We start from the raw sequence: 12000 nt of genomic DNA, 5'->3' as shown, positions 1-12000 counted from the left end.
TCAAGCGATCCTCCTGTCTCAGCCTCCCAAGCAGCTGGAACTGCAGGTGCATGCCACCATACCTGGCTAATTTTTCTTATTTTTTGTAGAGATGGGGTCTTGCTATGTTGCTCAGGCTGGTCGCAAACTCCTGGCCTCATGTCATCCTCTGCCTTGGACTCCCGAAGTGCTGGAATTATAGGTGTGAGCCCAGGCACCAGCCCATAAGTTGATCTTGTAAGTCACTGAATTGAAAGTCCAGTTGGATTAACAATGCTGCCAGTCTTTTATATGGAAGCTAGAGCATTGACTAGGAAGGAGGGGGCTTTTGGCAATTATATATGTGTGGGGAACAGACAGAACTAAAGAACTCAGACTCCACCAACTCCTTTAAAAAGATTCCGGTGTCCCCTTTGCTTAAGGAAAACACAATTCTGCTCTCCTGTGCTCTATGTCCTACTATGTCTTCCTGTGACCAGGATTCAAACGCAACATGTTTAGAATCAGAATCAGCAAGTGAGTAATCTATACCTAAAATGAGTTTTTAAATTTTCTAAAGAATTTGAAAGTTGGAAGAACCTGGGGAAGATATGTAAGTGTAGATTTTAAGGGTGCATGACCAAAGGGAGCATACCTTCATTTAGGAACAAACCAAATGAATTGAGGTGGGCACTGAGTAAGGTAGCTATAATTATTTTTATTGGATTTATTAGAAATATTTTGTAACTTCTGGGGAAAATACTTTTGCAGTAACTGTCAATACATAGTATCACCATTGCTTAATGATCACAGACATTGAACTTAAAAATAAACTAAAGTTTGTTGCACATGCGTTTCTTAGAGACAGAACAATTCTTGAGTGCCTTCTTTGGTCTTCACCCTGAATGATTCCTCAGATGACTTCCTCCAAAATAGCCTTATTTTGTGTACCCTTTCACCAGTCAAGGATCAGGATGTGTGCTCCTTGGTTGCTAAAACCTTTTGAAGGTGACAAAAGAGAAGAGTTGAGTGTGATACAGGGATGAGGGCATTGCAAGAGCGGAAGGAATTCCGCAGCTAAGCTGAGCTGATCCCCCTGAAGCCTGGTCCTGCCAGAGCCAAGTGACTCATCTCGCAGGGAGGGTATCCCCCTAAAACTCCTGCTTCAACCTTTCCTCTCCCTGTCTGGATGCAGAAACATGTAGAGATTCAGGGACACAGCCAACCTTATTACAGATGGGGTGGATCACTGATGTGTGATATGATTGGAGGAACCCTATATGGTCTGGGCTTTCAGATGTCAATGTGCTCGGAGTACTAATTTACACTAGCATTGTTGTGATTTAGAAAATACTAGATTCCTGTCTTCCTTTGTCTCTAAATCTCCATCCTCCACCTCACTATCGGCTGATGACCTGTTCACTTCATTGAGAGAATGAAAGTAAACAATAGTAAACAATCTTCCTTCACAAAATCCACCGAGCCAGCTTCCGCGTCCGTGTACTCTGCCTCCCCTCCTCGCACAATGATGGGTCGTCCTGCCCTCCACTTGAGTCCTGGAGCCCATCTCTTCACCTCGGGAAGGACAAGGACGCTCCCTTGCTACTTTGGCCCTTCCCTCTCCAGCATCATCAAATGTCCCTCTCTCCTAGAGCACCCCCATACATGTTAAATATTCCAGCATCTGATAAAAACATTGCCTTGTCCCTACCCTCTCCAGCCCCCATCCCTTTTCTCTCTGCTCCCTTCATGGCAGAACTCCACAAAAGGGTTGCTTGTTCTGTCTCCACATCCTCCCCATTCTCTCTTGAACCCACCCTAATCAAGCTTCCATTCCAGCTACTCCACAGTAAATCACCAGTGATGAAAATCACCAATTACTTCTAAATCTCACTAAATATAAAAGATAATTCCCAGTACTCATTTTACTTGTCCTCTTAGCAGCACTGCGACATGGTTGATCCTGCCCTCTTTTCTGAAACCCTTTCTTTACGGGGCTTCTGCAATACCACACTCTCCTGCTTCTCTCCCTGCCTTACTAGTTACTTGCCTCTCTCGTGTTCCTTCACTGGCTCTGCCTCTGTTTCCCAGCCTCTAAATCTGGGAGCTCTGCAGGACTAGCCCTCGGCCCTCTGCTCTGCTGAGACTCACTCCCAGGTGATCTCATGATTTCAAACAGCATCTACAGGCAGATGGCTCTCAAATACCTGTCTACACCCCAGTCTCCCCAAACTCCAGACTAGTACATCCACCCGCCCACTTTACATTTCCTCTTGGGTGTTGAATAGACTTACAATAAGGTACCAAAATGGATCTAATTTTAGTCTCGGTATCTCTTAAGGCAATAGATGCTATGTTCCAACGTGAAGAATGGAGTAGTGGGGTATCTGTCAGATGCTGAGAGCCAAAGGCAACCATAAGCAACCAGCAGGAAAAGACATCAGCAGGGGAGAAAGTCCCAGCAACAGGAATTTTCTCTGAAGATGACTTGCAAGTGTCCCATGAGAAAAACATTAGCTTTAAACCCCTGCCAAGCCTAGAGGGTGCTTCACACTAAAATAGATCATCATAAAATTAGTACGTAAGAACTTCCCTGCCCCTCATTACCTCTCTTTCCTCTCTCCCACTGTTATTCTGAAAAGATCAGAAATCACAGTGGCAAGAAACGAGGATAAGGAATAAAAGAGTGAAATGGGGAGGAGAGAAGACTCCTACCTGCTCTTCGTTCTGGTAGTGCCAGCGTCAGCAGCCCCAGAGCAGAGGGGACCTCACGTGAAGACTGAAGTGCTGGTCATTACACCAGGTTGGACGTGTTAATTACTGAACTGTGACTGTCTATAACCAGAAGACTTTTTATTATCTTAGGGGCAATGAACTACCCCCAACAGAACAGGTTTAAATGTACATTTTAACTCAATTGCTTGAAATGATAGCCAGCAAACTCTCCTGTATTGTAATGGTTATAGGTGTCTCGAATATAACCAGCCCCAAACTGGATATTCCTCACTTTTGCACTTCCCGCCCTCTCAGACAGACTACCCTCGTTCAGTGAATCGGACCCTAATCCACCAGGCCGCTCAGGGCTGATTTCTTGCTTTCACTGGTTCCCATGTGGCCTCTGAGTGAGCGGCAGCTCATTCACTGTCACCTGCCCATGACCACCACTGGCTCCAGCTGTTTCGCTCTCACCTGGCCTCCCTGCTTCTGCTCTTGCCCCTGTGTCTTCAGTTCTCCGTGCAGCAGCCTTCTTCTTCTTTATAAAATGTTAATTAGATCATATTTCTCCCCTGCTCAAAACCTTTGAGTGGCTTCACCTCACACTGTGGATTTTATTCTAACTCTTCAACATGGCCTCTAAGCCCCACGCCTGCCTCTCCTCAGCTTGCCTCCTGCCTTTCTCTCCACACTCACCTCACCCGCTCTTTCCTGCTGTTTCCTGAACATGCCAACCTTCGCCTGCGCCAGCCCACCCGCCCGGACCCTTCCCCAGGGCTCTCTGTGTCTCGCTCCCTCAGGCTGCTGCACAAAGGTCCTCTCCTCAGAGAAGCTTTCTCTGACTTTTCCCTCATCCATCCCCCACCCTCCTGCCCCCTTTACCTGTTTTACTTTCCTCACTGCACTGATTACTAACTCACCTGATGTTAAATGTTTATTTGGTTGGTTATTGTCTGTCTCCCCCATCAAAATGTAAGCTCCACAAAATGAGAGATCTATCCGTTTTGTTTCCCACTGTGTCTCCAGACCCCTCCCACACTGCCTGCTCAGAGTTGGCACTTGTTAACAGTTTGAGGAAGAAAGCAAGCAAGCACATGGGAGGATGCCAAAACTTGACAGTAAAAGGAGTTAAAACACAAAATAATGTTTTAATAAATTTTCATGAGTGAGTGAAACAAGTAGCTCCCTTATCCTCCAGGGTAGGAGTGGGGAAATGGAGAGACAGGAAGGAAGATGGGAAGATTGACGGTACACTCAGAAGACAGGCTGCTCACATACTGATTTCTAACTTTGGGGGTGGGGGCTGTGACTTCTCTCATCCGCTCCTAAGAGAGGATGACTCCGGAGTGTTGGGACTTAGGGGGTGGAAAAGAGAACTGAAGGGAAGCCCCACCTAGACCTGGAAGCAGTAGGCTGGGCTGGATCAGTCAAATGGCCACCAAGTTTAACTGTAGTTACCTTAGGGTGAGAAATCTATGCTCTGTAAACACCTATATTTCTATAAATCTTACATTTTAAACTTAGGGGCTTTATTTCTTCATTTATTGTACATTTTCTTTTCTTTTTTTTTTTTTTTGAGACAGAGTCTCACTATGTTGCCCGGGCTAGAGTGCTGTGGCGTCAGCCTAGCTCACAGCAACCTCAAACTCCTGGGCTCAAGCGATCCTCCTGCCTCAGCCTCCCGAGTAGCTGGGACTACAGGCATGCACCACCATGCCCAGCTAATTTTTTGTATATATTTTTAGTTGTCCAACTAATTTCTTTCTATTTTTAGTAGAGACGGGGTCTCGCTCTTGCTCAGGCTGGCTTCGAACTCCTGAGCTCAAACAATCCTCCCACCTTGGCCTCCCAGAGTGCTAGGATTACAGGCGTGAGCCACCACGCCCGAACTGCACATTTTATTTTCATTACACTGGGTTAGGAGAGGAAAGAGTCATGCACCAGTGTATACAACTGTGCTATTCAATTGTTTTTCAGCCCGAATCGGAATCCAGATTCTAATTGTCTTTAAGTTCAGGATCCAGATCAGAGTCAGAAAACGTCAACGCTGCTGCTGGGGGTAGGGGGAGGGGGCTGCTGGGACAATGTCAGGAAACAGGCATGGAGCTGACCCTGGAGGGTTCCTGTTCCAGGGCTCCCGTCTGGGTACCTGAGGACCCTTCATGTTGGTCAGGGGTCATGTTGGTCAGGGGTGGGAGGCTGACAGCAGAGCCTCAGAGCAGATGGGGATGGCACAGACCTGGGGCTGCTACTCAGGAGCTGGAAGGACAACCACATCTGTACAGAGAAGACCTGAAAAGACACTGTCCTTTTACGGTATCCCAGAATCCTGTATAGGGCCTCTCCATGAGGACAGGGCCACAGCCAGCTCCTTGGCCTCTGGCTGGCCCCGTGAGTCCAGCATGAGTCCAGCCACCATGCCATCTGGAGACACTGGGGCGGCCCTTTTTTCTGCCCCTCTGCTTGAGACGCTTGGCAATTGCTTTAAACCATTCATGATTATTCTTCTTCAACCCTTCAAATTCAAGCAATTCCCATTCTTTTAGAAAAACCTAGACCTCCTGGTTACTCCAAGTTTTAATTAACTGGTCTGAGGGTTTTTCTGTTTCCTTGGTTTCATTTTCCTCCTTAACTTCCTGGGGGCTTCTAGTACTTTCAGTCTGAAGTCTCACTTTCTCCATTTTTATTCCTGAGCTTTCTTCTGGGATTCTTTTCACTTCAGCCACAGGGCGTAACCCAGGGTTGCAGAAAAGCGGCACTTGCTCTGCCCTAAGGGGATCTGGGAGAGTCGGAAGGTGCTGATTGTGAAAATGTGTTTGCCTCTCTCTGCTTCTTGCAGTCTCTCAATTTTGGAACTTTTACTTCTTAAATTTTACTACTTTAATTAAGTATTGGTCCTTTTGAAAATTTTCTACCTATCTGAACTGCATTAAGAGGAACAGAACTTTGGGCCTGGCCTTGGTATGCTAACTGGTAAATCTTAGACAGATGGGAGAGATGGCAGAAAGATAAAAGGGTGAAAAAACAGGAGCCAGGGAAGTCCTGGACAGTACAGTCCACCCCCCAGAGAGCACCTCTGCTGCACAGCTCCACCGAGCGGCCAGGGGTCAGTCTGCATTCCCTTGGAATAAAGGACACCTACCTCTCAGTTTCTTCTACACTATCCTCCACCTTTTACTGGGAGGTAGGGGTGGGGGGGTCCACTGCCTCCTCTCCTTTTGGAAGCCTGCCTGACAGAGAAGTTCCCCGTTGCTCAGATTTTGCTATCAGCGATCGCTGCCTTGTATGTTACGAAATGGGACTGCCCCAGCCCTTACCACATCCTGATCTTCATCCCATTCTGCCTCTTGGCTGAGGTTCAAGGAAGAAAAGTACCCTTCACAGTTGGCCTCCTTGGGACTTGGATTCTTTCCCTCCTGATAACATAGAGGTTCTTTTTCCAGAAAGGATGACCCTATGTTTCTGTAGGGAGAAATCGGAAAGGAAGGAATTCTCTTAACTTTCAACTCAATTGTAGCATTTAATGTTTTTATTTAAGTTTGAAGTCAATAAGTTCTATAAGAATTTACATATTTTTATGAAAAAGAAACCCAAATAAATAGTATTACCTTGTTCTAGTAATAGTTTCATCTGTAATCTCTTTGCTGCTTAATCAAACAGCTGGGTGAGGGTCCTTTGGAGTGAATGAGCTCTTCCCAGATTTGTCCATTTTGCCTTCCTTGGGGAAGTCTAACTCTGCCAAAGACAAACATGCCTTCTCCACCCCTGCTGCCATAAGGGGATGCTTCCCTAATTCATGGAAGAGAATCCAATCTTCCTCTTTCCTCTTCCAGAAGGAGCTCATAGACTTAAGCCTCTAGTCTAAAATATAAGCCCCTAGCTACTCCAGCAATGCAATACTCTCCTTCGTATCTGGGTCACACTCTGCTAGTAGAGGTATTTGAGAACAAAATCCCTCCTTTATGGCATTTATAGAAATTAGATAGGATTAAGATGTTGATTATCCTAAAATCTTATCCAAGCAGGTCTGTTTGAGACCGTGGCAGTTAGGAATTGTAGAGGAGCTTACTCCTTTGAGTTCTTGCATACAAAAGTGATTCTGAATCATTCTCTTTTGAGGCCTTCGGCTGCAAAGTAAATAGGGCTTAGTTTCAATGTTTCCTTCTCCCTCAATTTCAGCTCCTATTCAAGAGACAAGCAGCAAACTTATACCACGCCTCACCTCCAGGACACTGAGAAGTCCACATGGCCAGCTCCATCTCTAACAGTCACAGTTTCTACTTTAAATCACCAAGATCCTCATGAGGCAATGAGTCGTTCTCTCTGCTGGACATGCCAGCGTCAAGCATCTGTAAAAGCCCCCCAGCTTCTGCCACACTGTATTTATTCATTAAATTCTAACCCTATTCAGGAAAAGGAAGGGAAACTACTGCAGCTTACTTGGGGCACATTTTTTTTTTTAATATTGTTGTAGAGACAGGGCCTCACTATGTTGGCCAGGCTGATCTCAAACTCCTGGCTTCAAGTGATCCTTCCACCTCGGCTTCCCAAAGTGCTGAGATTACAGGCGTGAGCCACCGCGTCTGACCCCAGCAGTTATTAGAAACAGAAAATTGGAGGTCAGCCTCCTATAAAATGTCACATAAGCTCATTTTTCTTCCACTTTGCTACGTTCTTTTTTTATTATTATCAACAGCTTTACTGAGATATTATTTACATGCCATAAAATTCACCCATTTTAAGTGTACAAGTCAATGGTTTTTGATATACTTACAGAGTTGTATAACTACATCACTACAACCTAATTTTAGAACGTTTCTATCAACCCCAAAACCTCATGCTCATTAACAGTCACTTCCCATTTCCATCCCCAGCCCTTGAACCACTATCTACCTTCTGTCTCTATAGACTGGCCTTTTCTGGACATGTCATATAAAAAGAATCATATAATATGTAGTCTTTTGTGACTGGCTTCCTTCACTGGGTAATAGTTTTGAAGTTCATCCATGTTGTAGCATCTATCAGTGCTTATTTCCTTTTAATTGCCAAGTAATATTCTTGGATATAGCACATTTTGTTTATCCTTAAGTCAGCTGATAAACATTTGGGTCCTTTCTACTTTTGGGCTATTGTGAATGCTGCTGCTATGAATGTGCATGTACTAGCCTTTGTATGGATGTGTATTTTCATTACTCCTGAGTAGAAACATAGGAGTTGAATTTCTGGGTCACTTGGTAACTTAATGTTTAACAGTTTGAGAAACTGCCAAAGGGTTTTCCGAAGTTGCTGCACCATTTTACATTCTCTCCAGTGATGTCTGAGGGATCACGTTACTTTTAATCAGATAGTTACAAGTTATGTAGTTATGTAGAGAAATCTCTTACTTTTAATTCCATAACTAGTTAATTGAGGTGATTCTCCATTTACATGCAGAGCAGTATGTACCACTTCTCTGCTTATAACATCTGGGTACGATAGTGTAACAGCCACTACACACCAAAACTAGCTCCAAACTCCATTTATACTGCTCCGATTCAATTAAAACTCTCCTAACCTTTAATTTTAGTGCCAATTAACAATTATTTTCCCTTTCTGTGCATGTTATTTCTGAGTGTGTTAGCTATTTGCTCTTTAAAACCAGAAAAGCCTGAGAGTTGCTGCCTCACACAGACCCAGTGGTGGGAAACGCCAGATCTCGTGCCGCAGTGGAGCCTGGTGCCGGCCCAGCACTGACGCCAGCAGGCTGAAAGGAAGGCAGGGGATGGCAACACAGCCACGCACCTCAAATGAAAGAAGAGCAAAGCTGTGGAGTAACAGGCTTACTTGTAAGTAACGGCTGTTTCTTCTTCCTGGGATTCCAGAAGATGAGGAGCTCTTGCCAAGCATTTCAAATCAAAACTAGTATTGTTAAAATTCACTTTCACTTTTAACCTTTAACAAGATAACATGTGTGAGGATGTTGTGAAAACAACATTAGTTTACATTTATACAGAAATTGTTATATACTGACTGCTATATAGAGAGTCCAAAATAACATCATTACTTCAAACTGGTGTACATTCTTAGATGAGATTAGTTTTTTGTTTTGTTTTGTTTTGTTTTTGAGACAGAGTCTTACCCTGTTGCCCAGACTGGAGTGCAGTGGCAGTGGCCTGCCAGATCACAGCTCACTGCAACCTCCAACTCCTAGGTTCAAGCAGTCCTCTTGCCTTGGCCTCCCAAAGTGCTGGGATTACAGACATGAGCCACCACACCTGGCTAAAATAGTTTTTGTCTATCTTTTCACTTACCTTCTGTCCTATCCTATATCCAAACTGACTTACACATCACTTGTCAGATTAAAGTTTCTAAAAACACCATTTCCCGCATCTCACTCCCCCCTCAACTACACTCCCCGACTCCCCATTCCCTGCATGATAAACTCCCAGTTCTTTATCAGGCATTGAAGGCTCCTCACAAAATAGCTCCAGCCTAGATTCAGAGACTTGAATCAATGACTGGCTGTCCATCCATTCATTACACAGACAAGCAAATAGTTGCGAACTGTGTGACAAGTGAAGAAGTACATGTATGTTCAGTGGTGGACAGAAGAGGGACTAATCCATACTGCCTTGCAGAAGGAGACAGTTTGGAAAGACTTCAGAGAGGAAGTCTTAAAGTGGAATTTAATAGAGTCTTGGAAACAGACTTTTGCTCAATAAAAAGACAGGAGGCGGACAGTCCAGCAAGAGAGCCCAGCATGTGCAAAGGCACAGACGTGATACGAAGAATACTATTCATTCAGGTAATTGTGCGGGACCTAGTATTGTTGGAGTACAGAGTATTAGGGAAGGAAAAGTCAACCCAACCTTCTATGTCATACCAAAGAGAATAGTTTTTAACTGAGGGCCATGGGAACCACTGAAGAGAATTAAGTTGGAAAATAACATGGCACACTACATAAGTTCACCCCGCTAGCACCATACAACATGAGAGAAAGTATGGTGCTGTGTTTAGAATGTGGGCTGTGGAGTCAGAGATCTGAGTTCAGTTTCTGACTCTCCCACTTTATGGCTATAAATAAGTGGCTTTCAACCTGTTGTACACTGGAATCATCTGAGGATTTTTTTTTCTTTTTGAGACAGAGTCTCGCTCTGTCATCCCGGCTGGAGTATAGTGGTGCAATCATTGCTCACTGCAGACGTGAACTCCTAGGCTCAAGCTGTCCTCCCACCTCAGCCTCCTGAGTAGCTAAGGGAGTGGTGCCTAGCCACATCCAGCCAATTTCAGTTTCACTTGAGGATTTTTAAAAAATGCTGATGTCTAGGTCCCACCCCTAGAGATTCTGATTCATTTGTCTAGGGTGTGGCCTGGGTATCAGGATTTTTTTTGAACTCCCCAGGATATTCTAAGATAAAACCAAAGTGGAAACATACTGCTGTAAAATTGACAAGGTACTTAAGTTATCTGTATAATAGTAACTACTTATACCAAATAAAGTTTTTATGAAGATGAAACAAATTAACATATGTTAAAATGCTTATAACAGTACCTGACACATAGGAGCTCAATAAATTATAATTGTTATCATAGATTAAAGATGAAAATGGGAATTTAGTTTATGGGAATGTTAAGGAAGGGGGAGGGCCAGGCACGGTGGCTCACGCCTGTAATCCTAGCACTCTGGGAGACCAAGATGGGAGGATTGCTTGAGCTCAGGAGTTTGAGACCAGCCTGAGCAAGAGAGAGACCCTGTCTCTACTAAAAATAGAAAAATTAGCCGGGTGTCATGGTGCACACCTGTAGTCCCAGCTACTCAGGAGGCCGAGGCAGGAGAATCACTTGAGCTCAGGTGTTTGAGGTTGCTGTGAGCTATGATGACACCACTGCACACTAGCCTCGGTGACAGAGCGAGACTCTGTCTCAAAAAAACAGAATGAAGGGGAACATTAGATGGAGATTTAGGAGTGAACATGACAGAGCCTACTGCTGGATTAGATAAAGGGATAATGAGAGAAAAAGAAGAACGCTGTCCTATAACTAGAAACACAAAAGCAGCATGTTTAGATGCGTATGATAACTAGGCATGACTGGCTCACTTTTGGATAAATTGAGTCATATGTGGAACATAAGAATTGAATATTTGTGACTGGAATATATAGAAGGCACAGTCATCTCACTCTAGTCTCTTCTGGTTCATGAAGATTTTCCAGAACTGTCTTAGTGGTTAAGCACTGAGCTCCTTCCCACTCTCAGACTCCTACCCCACCAGCACCTTCTGCATAAGAGTGTGGTGACATGGACCCCAAGGTTCAGTCTGGAGACTGAAAAGTGGCATCACAATTATTTTCAAAATTTGAAAAACATGCTAGCGAGAGAGAAGCAGTGTCTCTATGATTAAGAATATGAGAATGGTCTTTAAAGACACCTGGCATACACTTGCTTAGTGTGCAAAGACTAAGATTCAGTACAAGGGCTCATTTAAGAAGCCAGTCACCCCGAAACACACCAGCCTCCATGAGGCTAGAGCAGTATGGGTCATAGAGAAGAATCCAACAATCATCCAAAGACAAAATGTTCCTTACCACATTAGTCACACCAGCACTTTAGAAGAGTGAAAACAAACACTGTGGTTGGAACTCACTGTTTGACCATTAATAGCTCACTATAAAATCAATATTCTAAATACCATCATCTTCATATACAATCAGAGTTAAACCTATTATAAATAGAGTCCTGGTTTGGGTGGACCTGAACTATTACTAGAGCTAGGATCATGATGCTCAAAGTAGACAAAGAAGAACAAAAGTAACAGTCATTCTTTCGGAATTCTGTCTTATGTAAAATTTACAGTGCCATTTGTAGCCAATTTTTTAAAAATAAGAAATGAAATTATTTTAGTTCTGATTCCATTTAGGATATAGAAAGCTTCAAATAATGTTCTCACCCCAAGGCAAGAAAAGGCCAAATAATCTACAAAAACATAACTTTTATTGAGCTTATCAGATCTCAAGGCAAACAACTAAACTGAATTCCAAAAGAAGGTAAATCCTTCCCAGGAGAGGCAGAACACAAAAACTGCTTCATTTTGGTAGAGCATAAAGAGGTAGCTTCTTTAGAAGCAGGTACAACAAGAAAAAAATTGATAATATGGACTTCATTAAAATTAAAAACAAGCTCTGCAAAAGACACTGTTAAGAGAATGAAAAGACAAGCCATGGACTGGGAGAAAATATTTGTAAAATATATACCTGATAAGGTACTTGTATCTTAAATATATAAAGAACTTTTAAAATTCAACAAAAAAAATAACCCAATTTAATTTTTCTTTTCTTTTTTTTTTTTTTT

The 12000-nt window shown here is 43.5% G+C and overlaps 1 protein-coding gene across 1 annotated transcript in view; it reads right to left on the bottom strand.

Annotated features, from left to right (window-relative positions):
* Window positions 1–707: 707 nt before the first annotated feature.
* FAM228B (family with sequence similarity 228, member B) overlaps window positions 708–12000 on the bottom strand; it is a 34414-nt gene continuing 23121 nt past the window's right edge. The window contains exons 7-9 of the mRNA XM_012652442.1: window positions 8497–8604; window positions 5991–6135; window positions 708–957 (exon numbers count right to left, since the gene is read on the bottom strand). Coding sequence (XP_012507896.1) covers window positions 928–957; window positions 5991–6135; window positions 8497–8604 — 283 coding nt within the window. The 3' untranslated portion in view covers window positions 708–927. The remainder of the gene's footprint in view (window positions 958–5990; window positions 6136–8496; window positions 8605–12000) is intronic.

The sequence above is a fragment of the Propithecus coquereli genome, unplaced genomic scaffold (assembly GCF_000956105.1).
Source record: "Propithecus coquereli isolate 6110/MARCELLA unplaced genomic scaffold, Pcoq_1.0 Scaffold39, whole genome shotgun sequence".
In the NCBI taxonomy this organism is placed as follows: Eukaryota; Metazoa; Chordata; class Mammalia; order Primates; family Indriidae; genus Propithecus; species Propithecus coquereli.
This window is presented reverse-complemented; position numbering and strand designations above follow the sequence as displayed.